At 45.5% G+C, this 19,378-nt stretch overlaps 1 protein-coding gene across 1 annotated transcript; it reads right to left on the bottom strand.

The window, feature by feature from the left end:
• Nucleotides 1-4,445: 4,445 nt before the first annotated feature.
• Nucleotides 4,446-19,082, bottom strand: PSMD8 (proteasome 26S subunit, non-ATPase 8). Its single transcript, XM_040405370.1, has 7 exons — nucleotides 18,910-19,082; nucleotides 15,089-15,161; nucleotides 11,561-11,663; nucleotides 9,702-9,867; nucleotides 9,519-9,619; nucleotides 6,817-6,928; nucleotides 4,446-5,016 (listed from the first exon to the last, which is right to left on the bottom strand). Exons 1-7 carry the CDS (start codon nucleotides 19,036-19,038, stop codon nucleotides 4,879-4,881), a joined length of 822 nt encoding a protein of 273 aa, XP_040261304.1. The 5' UTR covers nucleotides 19,039-19,082; the 3' UTR covers nucleotides 4,446-4,878.
• Nucleotides 19,083-19,378: the final 296 nt, after the last annotated feature.

Here is a 19,378-nt window from a genome sequence, read left to right as displayed (position 1 = left end):
GTCACAAGTTAGTGGAATATGAGACTTTGTAAGAAAAAAAAAAAAAAAAAAATATCATTTTCCGCTAACTTGTGACAAAAAATAAAAAGTTCTATGAACTCACTATGCCCATCAGCGAATACCTTAGGGTGTGTACTTTCAGAAATGGGGTCATTTGTGGGGTGTTTGTACTGTCTGGCCATTGTAGAACCTCAGGAAACATGACAGGTGCTCAGAAAGTCAGAGCTGCTTCAAAAAGCGGAAATTCACATTTTTGTACCATAGTTTGTAAACGCTATAACTTTTACCCAAACCATTTTTTTTTTTTACCCAAACATTTTTTTTTTTATCAAAGACATGTAGAACAATAAATTTAGAGCAAAATTTATATATGGATGTCGTTTTTTTTGCAAAATTTTACAACTGAAAGTGAAAAATGTCATTTTTTTTGCAAAAAAATCGTTAAATTTCGATTAATAACAAAAAAAGTAAAAATGTCAGCAGCAATGAAATACCACCAAATGAAAGCTCTATTAGTGAGAAGAAAAGGAGGTAAAATTCATTTGGGTGGTAAGTTGCATGACCGAGCAATAAACGGTGAAAGTAGTGTAGGTCAGAAGTGTAAAAAGTGGCCTGGTCTTTCAGGGTGTTTAAGCACTGGGGGCTGAGGTGGTTAAAGTCCGGTCGGCGGCCCTATCAGTGATTGACAGCCTTACAGAGATAGCTGTCAATCACTGATTGGACCGCCTGCTGGACTTCAAAGCCCAGAATGAGCAGAAAGTTAAATGAATTAAATACAAGTTGTACTAATTCTTTTCCAATAAAACTATGTATCAGCCTGCTCAGCTCCATAACATGCTGCCTTGAGCTCAGACATGTTCAACATCACAGGTTCTCTTTAAGTGTTAAAATTCTGGCTGTCTGCAGCCACCACTAGAGGGAGTTTAATGTATTTTGCTTCTCCACTGAAGATCAGAGGACCGATACAAACTAGGGCCACGTTGTACAAGGTGTAGAGTTTACAAGATGGCATCTTAATGACCCAGCACCCATACAACATGTTTTGGTCTGAATGGAGTAAAGGCGGGGTCGATTGTGTTATTGGCAAGGGATTCCCACCCCAAGTAACTGCACTTATCCCTCGTACAGGTTTTCCGTGTCACAGAACATGCTGGCAGAGCCTGTATGGGTCACCACTCTAAAAGTTGCGTCTTCCTTAGTCACCGGGACCAAACTCCTACTGGATCACCATTCTTCCCAGGAGTCGGAAATCAGCAGCTCTGCACCCAACAAGCGACCTGAATAGAAGGATTTTTATAGCAGCCTGGGTGTAGACGATGGGAGTAATATTTCTTATTGCCATGATGTTTGAGGAGCAGAGGCTCTATATCTTTAGTAACAGTAAAAATTTATATAAAAGTATATATGTTGACAGTTATCTATTATCATTACATCACATACAGCAAAGTACCTATAAAAGGAAGTTCTGCAGAAAATATTGTATGAATAGCAGTTCATGCGACTGTCCCACTCATCTGAAGGGGCTTGCAGCAATCCATGAGCAGAGAGGAAACACTAGACATATCCGTTTTAAGCTCATCTGTCAGCAGATTTGTCCCTATGACCCCGGCTGACCTGTTACATGTGCACTTGGCAGCGGAAGACATCTGTGTTGGTCCCATGTTCATATGTGCCCGCATTGCTGAGAAAGATGATGTTTTGATATATGCAAATGAGCCTCTAGGAGCAACGGGGGCGTTACCATTGCACCTAGAGACTCTGCTCTCTCTGCAACTGCCACGCCCTCTGCACTTTGGCAGGACCAGGCAGTGAAAAAGTGGAGAGGGCGCAGCAGTTGGCTCCATTAGTATCATGGGAACCTATAAGTACATTTAACATGCCAACTCATATGGCAAATGTGCAGAGTAAAGCAATGAGAGTCTTAGAAGGAAGCCACCCCAATGATTAACTGATCGCCACAGGTCCACCTTCTCTAACCGGTCAGCTCAGGGGCTTCACGTGGTCACTCATTTCCTCTACAGGTAAAATGTAGTATTACATGATCACATGAACGGCTGAGTGACAGCCATTCTGGATTACAGAGAGAGGGGTCCTATAGAAAGGGATCTCAAATAGATCACTGAATTTGGGGGGTGGAACTGTAATCTAGTAAACTATTGGCTTTGCCCCTGTACATAGGTCATCAGTATCTGATTGGTGGGGGGGGGGGGAGTCTGACACCCGGGACCCCCGCCGATCATCTTTTCAAAAAGGCATCAGCGCTCCTGTGAGTGCCGCAGACTTTTCTCTAGGCATTTTCTAGGCCAGTGATGTCACATTCATCATTCACATGCCCTAGGAGCAGCTCAGTCCAGTTCAAGTGAATGGGGCTGAGCTGAGATACCAAGCACAGCCACTATACAGCATACGGCGCTGTGCTTGGGGAGCAGCTGATCAGCAGGGGTCCTGGGTGTCAGATATTGGTCTCAGAAAACCCCTGTAATCCACACACAGAATTTACTACAAAATCTACCCCTTTGTGCACATTTAGTTATGGCTAAAATAAAGCAGGAAAGCCTCGACATTCACGTACACTGCATACCTACATATGGGTAGGGCCTTGTGATTTGGGCAAACCCTTCTTACATTGCAGATTCCTTGGCCAGTAGTTGCAGCCCTTTCATATCCAGTGGTCAGCAACCTCCGGCACTGCAGGTGTTGTGAAACTACATCTCTCATCATGCACACTTGCTTGGTTGTTCTCTGAACTCCCACAGAATTGAAAAGGAGCATGCTGGGAGTTGTAGTCTCATATCAGCTGGAGTGCCGAAGGTTGCTGATCCCTGTTCTGCGAGATAAAAGGCATGACTGAGCACCCCCACCAGTGGATGCTTGCCTTTCGCCAGTGTCAAAAGCTGCACTGCAGGGCGGGGGCGGTCAACCCCTTTAGTGATTAGTTAGCTAAAAATGCTGTAATATAGTGTCTGAAGTGAACCGATCTGATCTTTATTACTGGACGCTATTGCATTTATGGGACACGTTTTAATAACAAGTCAAAATGTCTGAAAAGATCAGATTTTACTTTGAATCACAGTTTAAATACAAAGGTCGGTTAGACAAATATTACTTTTCCAGGTCCAATTAAGTACAGACCTACGGTGTCAAGGCTATAGTGCAGGGATGGGAAACCTGAGGCTCTCCAGTTGTTGCAAAACTACAACTCCCAGCATGCCCAGACTGCCTACAGCTATCAACCTACAGCAGGGCATGGTGGGAGTTGTAGTTTTACAATAGCTGAAGAGCCGCAGGTTGGCCATCCCTTATATAGTCTATCCCTCCTTATTAGCCATAACCCAAAAAATCCCCATTTTGAACTGCTGGCACAGCTTCTGTATTGATCAGAGGCAGAAACCAATGCAAGTCATAGAAGCTCTTCTTAAGGGTTGCTCTGGGCCCTATATGTATATCAGGCAAGAAGAACTAAGAGCCATTGGTGGATTTCATGCCCAGTGAGTAGTGCAGGTCTTATGTGCTGTAGATTCAATCATCTACACGGCCCCTGTTCATATACCCTCGTAGGCCACAAGGATATCATAGAGCTTGGGGTGTCCATTTGTGACCACCACTATTAGATCAGTATGTGCTGTGTAAAGCTGTGAGCCTTCCCTCATTGATATCAGCTCATCCCATGGACAGCTATTGGGAAGGGGGGAGTCCAGATGTGAAAACCCCTTTAAACTCAGACCGATCAACTCCACAGCAGAAAAAAATGCCCGGTCTTAGAAGATAAAGAAACATTAACTTCCGCTATGTTAGGCTACTTTCACACTCGCGTTTTGTGCGGATCCGCCATGAACGGATCAGTTTGTATTATCTTTAACATAGCCAACGTCTTAAACACCATTGAAAGTCAATGGAGGACGGATCCGTTTTCTATTGTGCCAGATTGTTTCAGTGAAAACGGATTCGTCCCCATTGACTTGCATTGTGTGCCAGCTCCGTTTCTTTAGACGGACACCAAAACGTCTCCAAAGCCGAATGGTGACTGAACGGAGGCAAACTGATGCATTCTGAGCGGATCCTTTTCCATTCAGAATGAAAACTGATCCGTTTTGGACCGCTTGTGAGAGCCCTGAACAGGTCTCTCAAAACGGAAAGCCAAAACGCGAGTGTGAAAGTAGACTTAAAGGGGTTGTCCTCTATTTTTATGAAAATTGTTTGAGCAGGAAATGGTTTAAAATTAAAAAGTTTTAAAAAAACAACCATTCTACAAATATCCCTGCTTGAGCGCCACAGCAATGATGTCATGCACGTCATTCACATGACTGTTGCAACTAAGCCTCCACGGTACAGTTAAGCATCAGTTAGGGCCAGTGACTGGCTGCAGCAGTCACATGAATGATATAAGTGACGGCAGGAGCAGCTGGGGATTTAACAGGTACTTTTTAGATTATTTCCTGCTCGTCGCCTAGTTCCTTACAATCATGGACAAGCCCTTTAAAGAGGACCAGTCACCTGCTGAAATTTTTAAATCTCTGCGCCTCCCTCACAGTGTGGACAGTGTCAGAGGGGTGAAGGTCGCTCCCCCTTGCACAGCTGCAGGTGGGCCCTGGTTTTTCGGGAGGGAGGCTCTGGAGCAGCACCGATCGAGGGCCATTTAAACGTTTAAGCAGGTGGAAGGTCCTTTTTAATATAGAGTCATAAAAAAAATAAAAAAGCTTGTTATAGAGGTGTAAACCTGCCCAGTAAATGGTATCATTTAATATTATACCTTCCTACAAAATATCCTGTACCCCCCAATCTATAAAATAATGTGATACAAATGAGGATGGCGAGTGAACAGGCAGACCAGAAAAAGAGAACACAAGTGGGAAGTTGGCTGGAACGACTTCCCGGTATTTATACGATCATTTCCAGTTGGCGGGCGTACTCAATCACTTGCTTGGCTAATTCTGTGGAAGGAATTGTGGCCTCCTCCGGATTCTGCTGCTGGCTGCTGAAACTGTAGTAGTTATTCGGGCCCAATACCCAACCCCGCTGCGGAAACAACAAGAAGAGTGATTTATAGTTTCTCACTTTTTAGGAGTTTGATTAACCCTCAGGTTAATGAAAGATGATGCAATATATTAGAGCAACTTTCAGAATAATGTAAAGTTACAACCTCTCCAGAACATCTGCTCCTGATCTGAGCTGGACATACCGACACAGCACCAGGTAAAACCTGGATAATTGAAGGCTCGGTGCTTGTTGCATGCAGAATATTTCATATTTAATACATTCTTAGGCCTCTTGCACACAGCCGTGGTTCGGCCGTTCCGTGCACTGGGGTCCGCAAAAAAAACAAACACCATGTTCGAGTGATATGGGGTGCATACAGCCAGTGCCCATATATTGCAGAGCCGATGTTTGGGGGCATAAGTCCTTACTTGATCATTTTGAGGGGGGTGGGGGGGGGGGGGGGTCTTTGACAGGTTCTTCAGCAAACTAAGCTGTAGAAACCAGTGTCAGGCAGCTGCTGCCAAGGCCAATGAGATAATGGGTTGCATCAAAAGGGGCATAGATGCCCGTGATAAGAACATAGTCCTAACACTTTACAAATCACTAGTCAGACCACACATGGAGTACTGTGTACAGTTCTGGGCTCCTGTAAACACGGCAGACATAGCAGAGCTGGAGAGGGTCCAGAGGAGGGCAACTAAAGTAATAACTGGAATGGGGCAACTACAGTACCCTGAAAGATTATCAACATTAGGGTTATTCACTTTAGAAAAAAACGACGACTGAGGGGAGATCTAATTACTATGTATAAATATATCTGGAGTGTAATAATATTACAGGCTATAGCTACTACAGAGGGGTCGTTGATCCAGGGAGTTATTCTGATTGCCTGATTGGAGTCAGGAAGGAATTTTTTCCCCTTAAGTGGGGAAAATTTGCTTCAACCTCAGTTTTTTTTTGGCCTCTCTCTGGATCAACTTGCAGGAGAACAGGCCAAACTGGATGGACAGAGGTCTTTTTTCGGCCTTATGTACTATGTTACTCTTTCAGCAAAGTTCCCTAGAAACTGCTCTCCTTTTCCACCCCATGCCAAAATCATTCCCAGGATTCCTGCCACTATTACAGAATCCATGATACTTTCCACCCGATTCGTAAGACCATGGGCTACTTTCACACTAGCATTTTAGTTTTCCGGTATTGAGATCCGTCATAGGGGCTCAATAGCGAAAAAACGCTTCAGTTATGTCCACTTTCATTGTCAATGGGGACAAAACTGAACAGAACGCTCCAAAATGCATTCCGTTTAGTTCCGTCCCCATAGCGGAGGGCAAACCGCAACATGTAGTTTGCTTTCCGCCCTGGGATGCGGAGCAAGACGGATCCGGCTTGACCCCCAATGCAAGTCAATGGGGACAGATCCATTTTCTCTGACGCAATCTGCCACGATAGAAAACGGATCCGTCTCACATTGACTTTCATAGGAGTCGATGACGGATCCGTCTTGGCAGTGTTAAAGATAATACAACCGGATCCGTTCATAACGGATGCAGGCGGTTGTATTATCAGTAACGAAAGCGTTTTTGCTGAACCCTGCCGGATACAGTAAAAACGCTGGTGTGAGAGTAGCCTTAGTCACACAGTCAGTGATTGGTCAGTTATTTTCATCAGTGACTGCGAGCCAAAAGCAGGCGCAGTTCAAAGACACAGAACAGGTGCAAATCTTTCCCTTATACATTATGTCTGTGGAGCCTCCACTTGTGGTTTTGGCTCACAACCACTGACTGTGGCTAAGGCTTAAGGTGGATTTTCCAGAAGATAACTTACAGTTGCCATACTCACCTTCTTTGCATAGTCTGTCATTTTCTTTGGAGTATTGAAGAATAATATCCTGGTGGCTTCGTTAAACAAGATCTTCTCATATGCCTTCTCGATGCAGCCTGCAATCTCATCCCTGCAGAAGGAACATTATTATATGACTGGGAATTGCTGATCTCTGAATATAGATAAAGGTCCCTCAGGATACAGTGGTCTTTTCTGACCCATCGCAGGTTGAAACCAGACTCCACATACTATGCCTCAGATTCAGGTCCAACCAACTAACACGGACATTTCTCTGGTAAAACACCTGCATGTAGCTCCTCTTTACAGTACAGTGCGGTACACCATGTCCAGTACTGCCCTCCATCTGTGCCAGGATGATCTGATCTGCTCCTTGGATGTCAGGCAAGGGCAGCCCCATTTTATTTTTTTGGTATACTGGGGCCATGGCAGCCGTGCTTGTACACTATCGGAAAAAGCACCAGCCTATGCGCACTTCTGCAGTCCTGGCTACCAGAAAAGACAGCTCCTTTTTCCTATAGTGTGCAAGCACGACCACTGCTGCTGGATTACAGGGTGGTCATAACCCCTGGATACAAGCAGTGTATAACGTGATGGAAAAATTAATCAAGCAAGCAAAGGAGACAATATGGACAATCACAATACATTAGTAAGTGCCTGGTATTAACTTTCTTTACATGATAAAATGCCACTTGCTGAAGTGAGACCGCCCCTTTAAACACCGAGTTCCTTTTTAAAGGGAAAATGTACTTAATATGATTCTGATTATATCAGATACATGGAAGAAGATTAAACTGGTAAAGTTTGTGATATTAACTTGAGATAGTTGTGGGTTCAGTGCCCAGCTCCTGTCTCCACAAAATCAGAAGTGTGACGTGCCGTCACCACTGCTGGCAACTCGGGGGCCTCATTGGTGATGTGTTAGTGACAGGACGTGACTCCGGGGCCTCAGTGGTCGCACGCTGCTCCTACACAAGTCAGCGCTGAGGCAGGAAGTAAACAGGCCAGGGACTAAAAGATTGAGGTTGAACGGAGCTGGAAGCAGGAGAGAAATAACATACACAGTACTACAATTCATTAAAGGGACACTGACAGGCCAAATCTATCTATCTATATATATATAACATTACAGGTCTTATACAGTCTATTAAAAGCATCTAAGTATCCCCCCTGTCCACCTTCTAAATACCGAAATATAAAGTTTTATAACCTGCCTGTCTCGTCACCAATCTGCCCAAGGGGCGGCGTTTCATCTCAAAATGCGCCCAGCCAGCCGCTCCCAACTGCTGTTCTGAAGCCCCGCCCAGCTCATCAATATTCACTTTGCTGGGCGGCGGCTACAACTCTCCACAGTCACGATCCTGTGCATGGGCAATTGAATCCTCCTGGCATCGTTCATGTCAAATCTGCCCATGCGCAGGATCATGACTGGGGAGAGTTGTAGCCGCCGCCCAGCGAAGTGAATATTGATGAGCTGGGCGGGGCTTCAGAACAGCAGTTGGGAGCGGCTGGCTGGGCGCATTTTGAGATGAAACGCCGCCCCTTGGGCAGATTGCTGACGAGACAGGCAGGTTATAAAACTTTATATTTCGGTATTTAGAAGGTGGACAGAGGGGATACTTAGATGCTTTTAATAGACTGTATAAGACCTGTAATGTCATATATATAACTATATATGCTGATTTGGCCTGTCAGTGTCCCTTTAAGGTTACTTTCTTTCTGGTTTTGAGATGCGGAACTGTCAATGGGGACAAAACTGAACAAACCGGAACGGACTGCAGCAGAATGCATTCTGTTCTGTTTTGTTGTGTTCCCATGCCGGACACAAAACCGCTGCACACAGCGATTGTGTGCGGCATGGGATACTGATCAAGGCGGATCCATTATTTCGGACACGAAAAAAAATATAAAAAATCCAGCGCCCATTGACTTACAATAATTTTAGTTCTGGATCCATCTTGATAATTTTGGAGATAATAACAACCGGATCAGCTCTGAACGGATGCATACTGTTGTATTATTGACCGGATGGGTTTTTGCTGATCTGTTCAGCAGTCTGAACTACATTAGTCGGTATTAATATGTCACACTATGTATTCCCCTGTATACCACGATTGGTATATTTATTACTTGCACTAAGCACTTCCATTTTCTTGTATAATATAGTTATGTAATGTGCAGTTGGGAGTTTATTATGTCCTGCAACTACCACGGGGAGGACATTTTTTATTTTCTGAACAATAGATTTTTTTTCATCCATTAATTGTTCACAATCGCTAATTTCTTATGTTGGCCTGCCACCTGCTGTCTAAGATAGAAAATTGCAGCTTTAATGCCCTGGGTCTCTTCAGCAAGACCCAGTGCATTAAAATCAATTACCGGCATCCTCATTGGTCGGCATCCACTTGATCACGGCATCTAAAAGGCTTTTACGACCACGATTGGCATTACTGCCGGTCGCGGTCATTATCCGCGGGTCTCTGCCGTTTGAAACGGGAGACATGTTTGCCCATTGGCATACATGAACGGGTTAATGATTTGTAGTACTGTGTATGTTATTTCTTGTTGGTGTGGTAGACTTGCTCAGATATGCACAGTTTGGACTCTGGTGGAGCCATGTTGTATAATGGTGTAAACATTGTAAATCATGCCAAGACGTAGTAAAAGCTGCCAGAAATAGGAGGACAATGCACAGAACTGACCTGATTGTGTCCAGCAGGATGTCAATGAAGAAGGTGTAACTCTCTGCAGGGATGTTCCCTTTGGCCAAGAACACCTTGTTATAACTGCCCTCCATCAAGTACTAAATACAGGAAGAAACAGGATATGAGCGTCATGGACAAGCGCCCCCCCAGCATCACACTTAGGTCACCAGTGACACCTACCTGCTCTAAAGACACCGGGTGCTTGATGTATACATTGGCCTGGATGTCCTTGGCAGGTAACCGTTCCAGCTCAGTGTGAAACTCGGCCACTCTGTTCTGTGACAGGAGGAAGAGGAGATTGAGGCCCAGCAGCTGGTGATTGTACGCAGATTCAGGGAGCTCATCCCTGCAAGGAGACACACAAAATACATGAGAAACAGCCAAACACTGTATTCATATACACCAGCAAACGGCGCAACACTGAGAAAACCAAAAATAGTAGAAGAAGCAGAAAAGGAGTTCTTACAATTCAGGGACAGGTATGAGACATGTCCACATGCTATACAATCCGTGTCTATATACCCCATGGTCTCCCAACCTTTTATTTTTGCATTGGGGAGCCTCCAAGAAAATACAATTCTCATCTTAGGAAACACCAATTTTTTTTTATTTTTTTTATAGGATAAAAAAATAATAATTTTTTTTATCCTAAAACCAAGTAATTTGCAACACACGCAAAATTATCTCCCACTCCCCATATCAGGACCCAGCAGAAATGAAACCAAGACTCGTGTCCGAATTATGCCGGACGCTATGTAACCCTGACATAATGTTGCCAGTGTTATCCAATACATTCCAGAACTGTAAGACCCATTTCACACGGGCGAGTATTCCACGCGGATGCGATGCGTGAGTTGAACGCATTGCACCCGCACTGAATACCGACCCATTCATTTCCATGGGGCTGTGCACACGAGCGGTGATTTTCACGCATCACTTGTGCGTTGCGTGAAAATCGCAGCATGCTCCTCTTTGTGCGTTTTTCACATTACGCAGGCCCTATAGAAATGAATGGGTTGCGTGAAAATCGCAAGCATCCGCAAGCAAGTGCGGATGCAGTGCGATTTTCACGCACGGTTGCTAGGAGACGATCGGGATGCGCGAGCAAGTGGATTAAGGCGAGTTAAATTATTTTTTTATCCCCTCCAGCGCTATGTACTATGCATTCTGTATTAAGAATGCTATTATTTTCCCTTATAACCATGTTATAAGGGAAAATAATACAATCTACCCTGCACCTAACCCAAACCCAAACTTCTGTGAAGAAGTTCGGGTTTGGGTACCAAACATGCCGATTTTTCTCACGCGAGTGCAAATCGCATTACAGTGTTTTGCACTCGCGTGGAAAAATCGCGGGTGTTCCCGCAACGCCCGTGTGAAAGAGGCCTAAGGGTTACATAGTATCATAAATTAATATAATGCTATGTGACCCCGGTAGTGCTGGGAGGTCAGGCCGGGAGCTGCGTTGCAAGTCTGGAGCGTGACACTCGCTCGTCTGCAAGTGGCCTAAACCAGCACAAAACGGGTCTGTTGGGGGTCCACGTAACTATTTAAGGCATGTGGATATCTTGTGAGGGGGGATTGTGTTCAGAATAGAGAGATGCTCTGGGGGTCTCATCCATTATGTGGCTGTCCGATTATCTGGCATGTAACGTGACATTTTCCAGCAGTGGAAATGTATGGTCTGGTGAGGCTTCCAGCACAATAAGGAGTGATCCTCGGGTTTTAGAGAAGATGGCCCTGCATCATTCAACTGATCGCTGGGCTGCCTTCCATTGATAAAGGGTGATCTTAATGATAGTATTCATACAAGTATGTCATTTCCCATATTTCTGTCTTTGCTCAAAATAAATGACTTGGGGGGGGGGGGGGCTGTTCACTCCACCGTTTCAATGTGTGTTTGACATATATGCTGTGAGCGCATCTCCACAGACTTCAGTAGTCAAGAGTGTCCTTCTGGAATATGTATGGTCAGTGTATGTATGTCTGTGTGTCTATTATATACAATTGCAAAATTTGAGCAGAGCCAAACAACTTACTTATAGTCAAAATAATAACACTTCAACTGCGCCATGTATCTCTCAAACGCCGGGATGTCTTTCTTCAGGATGCTCCACTGGGCGCCAATCTCCAAAACGTCTCCTGAACACAGAAAGGATAATGGTGAGCAGTGAAGGGATTCCAAATTTTGAGTGTAAGGCTACTATCACATCTGCGTTTTTGTTGGATCCACCAGGGGATCAGCAAAAACGCATCCGGTATATAATACAACAGTCTGCATCCATTTAGAACGGATCCGGTTTTATTATTATCTCCCAAATGAACAAGACGGACCCGGCATTAAATCCATTGTAAGTCAATGGGAGCCGGATCAGGTTTTTTTTGTGTCCAAAAAAACGGATTCGGCACCATTGACTTACATTGTGTTTCAAGGCAGATTCATCTTGATCAGAATCCCATGACGCATTCAAATACGCTTCTTGCTGCAGTTTTGTGTGCTTCATGGGAACACAACGAAACGGAACGCATTCTGGTGCACTCTGTACCGTTTTGTCCCCACTGACAATGAATGGGACAAAACTGAAGCGTTTTTCTCTGCTATTGAGATCCTATGACGGATCTCAATACCAGAAAGGAAAACACAGATGTGAAAGTAGTAGTGCATTCGTCAGTGCCCCGAACGAAAACTGACAAATCCCATCATAGGTTAATAGGAAACATCAGGATTGTTGGGATCCTTTCGAAAATGGCATAGCTCTGTAATGAAGGTAAACGACAGTACTAGTGTGAACAGAGCCCAATAAAGGTATAAGCTGCAAGACTAAATTATTATTATTATTATTATTAACAGTATATGATGGAAACATGGCAGCTGAAATCTACACATACAGTTGCAAGAAAAAGTATGTGAACCCTTTGGAATGATATGGATTTCTGCACAAATTGGTCATAAAATGTGATCTGATCTTCATCTAAGTCACAACAATAGACAATCACAGTCTGCTTAAACTAATAAACACACAAAGAATTAAATGTTACCATGTTTTTATTCAACACACCATGTAAACATTCACATCACAGTGCAGGTGGAAAAAGTATGTGAACCCCTAGACTAATGACATCTCCAAGAGCTAATTGGAGTGAGGTGTCAGCCAACTGGAGTCCATTCAATGAGATGAGATTGGAGGTGTTGGTTACAGCTGCCCTGCCCTATAAAAAACACACACCAGTTCTAGGTTTGCTTTTCACAAGAAGCATTGCCTGATGTGAATGATGCCTCGCACAAAAGAGCTCTCAGAAGACCTACGATTAAGAATTGTTGACTTGCATAAAGCTGGAAAGGGTTATAAAAGTATCTCCAAAAGCCTTGCTGTTCATCAGTCCACGGTAAGACAAATTGTGTATAAATGGAGAAAGTTCAGCACTGCTGCTACTCTCCCTAGGAGTGGCCGTCCTGTAAAGATGACTGCAAGAGCACAGCGCAGACTGCTCAATGAGGTGAAGAAGAATCCTAGAGTGTCAGCTAAAGACTTACAAAAGTCTCTGGCATATGCTAACATCCCTGTTAGCGAATCTACGATACGTAAAACACTAAACAAGAATGGATTTCATGGGAGGATACCACAGAGGAAGCCACTGCTGTCCAAAAAAAACATTGCTGCACGTTTACAGTTTGCACAAGAGCACCTGGATGTTCCACAGCAGTACTGGCAAAATACTCTGTGGACAGATGAAACCAAAGTGAGTTGTTTGGAAGAAACACACAACACTATGTGTGGAGAAAAAGAGGCACAGCACACCAACATCAAAACCTCATCCCAACTGTGAAGTATGGTGGTGGGGGCATCATGGTTTGGGGCTGCTTCACTGCGTCAGGGCCTGGACGGATTGCTATCATCGAAGGAAAAATGAATTCCCAAGTTTATCAAGACATTTTGCAGGAGAACTTAAGGCCATCTGTCCACCAGCTAAAGCTCAACAGAAGATGGATGTTGCAACAGGACAACGACCCAAAGCATAGAAGTAAATCAACAACAGAATGGCTTAAACAGAAGAAAATACGCCTTCTGGAGTGGCCCAGTCAGAGTCCTGACCTCAACCCGATTGAGATGCTGTGGCATGACCTCAAGAAAGCGATTCACACCAGACATGCCAAGAATATTGCTGAACTGAAACAGTTCTGTAAAGAGGAATGGTCAAGAATTACTCCTGACCGTTGTGCGCGTCTGATCTGCATCTACAGGAAACGTTTGGTTGAAGTTATTGCTGCCAAAGGAGGTTCAACCAGTTATTAAATCCTAAGGGTTCACATACTTTTTCCACCCGCACTGTGAATGTTTACATGGTGTGTTCAATAAAAACATGGTAACATTTAATTCTTTGTGTGTTATTAGATTAAGCAGACTGTGATTGTCTATTGCTGTTACTTAGATGAAGATCAGATCACATTTTATGACCAATTTGTGCAGAAATCCATATCATTCCAAAGGGTTCACATACTTTTTCTTGCAACTGTACATCCGAAGACCATATCAGGACACCAGCCATGTGTACCCCGCATCGCGGAGCGGACCCACTGACTTCAGTGTTGTGGCCAAAGCCATAGCACATGTCCTATCTTGTGCGGAGCAGCTGCACGGACCCATGTGCTTCCGAGTCATGAGCTGCAACGTAATGGGTCCGCACCGCAATGCAGGGGTGCCCACAGTATTCCGCAGGTTGCAGTCTGCAAAACGGACACGGTTCATTGAATGCACCCTTATTACATATACAGAATATCCACGTAGCTGCAGGTCCCAGAAGTGGGGAGAACTAGTGACTCAAAATCTTAAATTCTATGCCCCTTCCTTCAGGCTATCACAGGACATGGACCCCAGGTGATGCCCTCTTCTGACCTTTCTCAGTCCCTTTAAGGCTCCAGTCAGACGTCCGTAGTGCATTGCGGATCCGCAATACACCCGGCCGGCACCCCCATATAAATGCCTATTCTTGTCTGCAATTGCAGACAACAGGACATGCTCTATTTCAGAGCTGCGGACCGGAAGATCGGGGACGCGCTGCGGAAATGCGGATGTGGACAGCACATTGTGTGCTATCCGCATCTCTTCCAGCCCCATAGAGAATGAATGGGTCTGCACAATTGCGGAACGGATGCGGACCCATTCTACGGACGTCTGAATAGTGCCTAAAGGTGTTGGTCTCATCTGGCCATTTAAAGTATATTGAGAGGATGTGCCATAAATGTCCGATAGGTGTATGTGGGCTTTCTCCATTCTCTAGTACTTGAAATAGAGCACTGGATCTGCAATTTTTGGATGTCCCATAGCAGCGGATGAAGGGGCGACCACACATGTGCAGTGTCTTCTCCATTCACGGTTATGGAGCTTCCCAAAACGCCTGAACGTGCAGCGCGCTCAGCATTCACAGCGGCGACCCCCCACCTATCAGACACTTATGACATAACTTATTGATATTCCATATATGATCAGATGGAACAACCCCTTTATCCTGTAGAATATTGTATAGTGTCGTTCAGGCGCGGTTTTCCCCTTACGCATCATACTTACTAGCTAAAACGAGCTGCTGCTTGGTCAGCCTGGCATCAGTGGTGGGTAAAAAATTCTGCTCCAAAAGCGCCAACTGTAACGAGAGGAACCAGCGCATTACAAGTCACATTCATCCAGAGCTGAAGCCCCGCCTGAATCCAAAAGGTGCTGTGAATGGAGGCGTTAGATATTACTTCAACATGTTTTAGATCTCTGCTTGCTGTCAATAAACGGGAACATTCTTGTTTACATCTAGAGAGTGAAAACTGGTGCAGACCTAATGCTTCCCACAGCTGAGTGTTTGCTACAATGTACCCTGTCTAGACAATTTACTTTGCATGAAGTACACCACTATCGGCACGGCTGGATACAACTCTTCTCGCTACCGTGGGAAGTGTTTCATCCTCTGGTGATAAATAAGAATATTCACAGACAGCAAGCAGAGAGAGTAAAAGTGGTAAAACTGATTAGAAAGCTGTAGTACTGAATACCTCCCATCACACAACTGTATTAGAATCGTCACTGACTTTAGAGGGGGTTCTCCAAAACTCGCTAGCACCCCGATTCCTGCGCCGAGCTCCCTTCACGTCCTACTCTGGACCACAAGTGTGAGACGTGTGTGTGTGGACGGCACGTGACTTCTGGACCAAGGTGACCAGAAGATGGGAGCTTGGCACTGGAGTGACCATGACAGGAGAGTCTTTATGAAAAGGGTTTCCCAGTTTGGGAGAACCCCTTGAATGCCACCTTATGCAAAGCACCATAAAATTAAAAAGTGCGACCGCCTCGCCAAGATAGGACATCACTTTACGATAGGGGTCTGAATTCTGGGATCCTCTGAGAATGTAGGAGGTTACAACGCCGGTTTAGTGCCATTCCCCTCTTTTACTTGCACAGTGGCGCCCCCAACCACCCGCAGGGCACGGAGCCACCGCCGCCCCCTGATCAACAAGCGTCGGCATAAACCGGTGATCACTGGTGTCAGCCATTCTGGCCAAGGCAGGTCCCAGGTCACTAACAAGCTCCATTACCGGGTCAGGGACTACACGTACCAGCCGCCCCGACCACTGACGGGATGCTAGCAGATGCTGAAACTACAATGCAAAAGAAGAAGTAACAGAAGAGAACATACGATGAGTAATCACAACCAAGACAGGATCCTCAACTGCAGAACGAGGGGGAACCTTGGACTATTCAGGTTTGAAGGGTTATAGACTAATACAAAAAAAAGGGGTCTTCCCAAGATATAATGTGCGTCTGTATAAATGGTCTGACTGGTGGGTGCCTGACCGCTGGGACCCCCACAATGATAAGAACTGATGGAATGGGACTGCTGGAGACTGTCAGGAGTACTATAGAGGATGAGGGAGCAGCAGCCACATGCTCAACCACCGCTCCTTCATTTATGGAGCCCGAGATCACCGCTCTAGTGACCAGTGGGGGCCCAGTGGTCAGACACCCACCAGTCAGTCATTTACTCCCTTTTCCTGCTGTGGATAGGAGATTTAGGTGCGTTATTTACGCTGCGCACCCGTAAAATACAGAGGGTACTACCAAGATCTTTCCAGAACCATCAGCATGAAGAGCTCAGCCTGCTGGTAAATAGCTGAAGTGGGGGCCACACAAGACAACATTTCAGCAGGTAATGACCCAAAACTAGTCCCACTAGTGTCTGTGCGTAGTGGGCTCCAATACCAGACACAACCTGCGTACAAGGGTGGCGCAGTTTTGGGAGAAAAAAAAAAAAAAAAACAGCCTCTGCATCCGCTGTAATTGAAAGTACTGGTCACTAGAGGAACCACCCGGGAACCTGGAAAAAAAAAATGCCGTCACCATGAAATCTGGAGCTGGAATGGTAATCAGCATGGACTCATCCCTGCCCAATACCTGGCGCTAAAAAAAAAAAAAAATACGTCACTTACGAACCGTACGCTAAACCAATGTCACTTCAAAACCTGGCAAATATGTCCTGTCAGCTAGGAACTTGGCACTAACGTAAAACCAGATCCCCCCCCCCACCCCTGAACCTGGCGCTAAAACCAATGTCCCCCGAAACCTGGCTGCTATGTCTGCCCTACATCCCAATACCTAGAAAGCCGGCACTAAAGCCAATATCACCCTGAAGCCTGGCAGATACGCCTGCCTGACGTCCCGGCATCTAGGAACCTGGCGCTAAAAATGACGTCACCCCCTGTCCCATTACCTAGGAAGTTGGTACTAAAAAAAAAAAATTTAAAAAAATGTGCAAGGCAGATGTCGCTCCTACATCCCATCACATAGAAAACTGGCATAAAAACTAAGTTAGGCCCAAAAACTGCCAGACATCTACCCTATGCCCCCACAGCAGGTCACACATTAGTCAGACCACACATGGAGTACTGTGTACAGTTCTGGGCTCCAGTGAACAAGGCAGACATAGCAGAGCTGGAGAGGGTCCAGAGGAGGGCAACTAAAGTAATAACTGGAATGGGGGGAATACAGTACCCTGAAAGATTATCAAAATTAGGGTTATTCACGTTAGAAAAAAGACGACTGAGGGGAGATCTAATTAATATGTATAAATATATCAGGGGTCAGTACAGAGATCTATCCCATCAGCTATTTATCCCCAGGACTGTGACTGTGACGAGGGGACATCCTGAGCGTCTGGAGGAAAGAAGGTTTGTACACAAACATAGAAGAGGATTCTTTACGGTAAGAGCAGTGAGACTATGGAGCTCTCTGCCTGAGGAGGTGGTGATGGTGAGTACAATAAAGGAATTCAAGAGGGGCCTGGATGTATTTCTGGAGTGTAATAATATTACAGGCTATAGCTACTAGAGAGGGGTCGTTGATCCAGGGATTTAGCCTGATTGGAGGCGGGAAGGAATTTTTTATTCCCCTAAAGTGAGGAAAATTGGCTTCTACCTCACAGGGTTTTTGGCCTTCCCCTGGATCAACTTGCAGGATGACATCTGTCCATCCAGTTCGGCCTGTCTTTTTTCGGCCTTATATACTATGTTACCTAGGAACCAATGTCACCACAAAGCCTGGCAGATATGGCAGACATCCCGCCAACTAAGAACCTGGCGCTAAAATCGACGTCAGCCCCTTAACCTGACAGATATGTCGCCCTACATCACGTCACCCAAGAACCTGGCACTAAAATCAATGTCACCCCGAGACCTGGCATATATATCTGCCCCATGCCAGTCACTAAAAACTACAACATCTGTGTACCTGGCAAATGTCTGCCCTACTGCACATCACCTAGGAAGCTGGCACCAAAACCAATGTCATCCCGAAACCTGGCAGATACGCCTGCCTCATGTCCCAGCACCTAGGAACCTGGCGCTAAAAATGACGTCACCCCCTGAACCCAGAAAATATGTCTGCCCCCTGTCCCATTACCTAGGAACTTGGCGCTAAAAAACATGCCACCCCAAAGCCTGGCAGATGTCTCCGCTACAAAGGAAACTGGCATAAACAAAGTCACCCCAAAAACTGGCAGACATCTGCCCTATGTCCCTACAGCAGGTCACCTAGGGACCTGGCACGAAAACCAATGTTGCCCCAAAGCCTGGCGGATACGCCAACTAAGAACCTGGCGGATATGTCGCCCCGCACCACGTCACCTGGCGCTACATCAGACGTCACCCAGGACCGGGCAGATATATCGCCCCGAGACCCATAACAGAATATTGTAACCCCAAAATCTGAATTCTCAACACTCTGTCACCCCTCTTATCTAAGACTATGGGAAGTCATGTCACCCCAAAACCAGACATTGACCCCACTCCACCCTACAGCAGACACCCTGTCAACTTACAAGCCATTTCCCCCCCCCCCCCCCGAGGCTTCACCTTCAGCTTGCCCAGCACATCCCCGCACTTGCTGAGGTTCGGGCTCTTCTTGTTCCACTCGGCCTTCAGCTGCTCGTACATGGCGGCCACTTGTCTCAGACCAGCACCTTCTGCACCGTTCACCGCCATCACCACAATGAATCGGCAACTGCAAGACAACACATGCCGCACCTCACGTCATCACGTCAGCCTGGAAACGTCACCACGCTACGTCCGCGAAGTCGATGCCGCCATCTTAAAAAAGGTCAATTGCGGACATGATTAAAAATATATATATAAAAACAACAAATAGATGGTCGGATTAACAAATGTTGAAGCTTACAGAAACCGAAGTGTCAATAGTGAGGCGAAATATTTGAGAATTCCCATTACCCTTACTAAACATGGCGGAAGCGACGCTGCACATAGACATATCCGGGTGTGTATTACAGACGCGGACCTGGGTATGAGCAGTACATAATAATCCATT

This window comes from Bufo bufo, chromosome 8 (genome assembly GCF_905171765.1).
Source record: "Bufo bufo chromosome 8, aBufBuf1.1, whole genome shotgun sequence".
Classification (NCBI taxonomy): Eukaryota; Metazoa; Chordata; class Amphibia; order Anura; family Bufonidae; genus Bufo; species Bufo bufo.
Note: the sequence above shows the minus strand (reverse complement) of the source record. Positions and strands in the feature narration are given on the sequence as shown.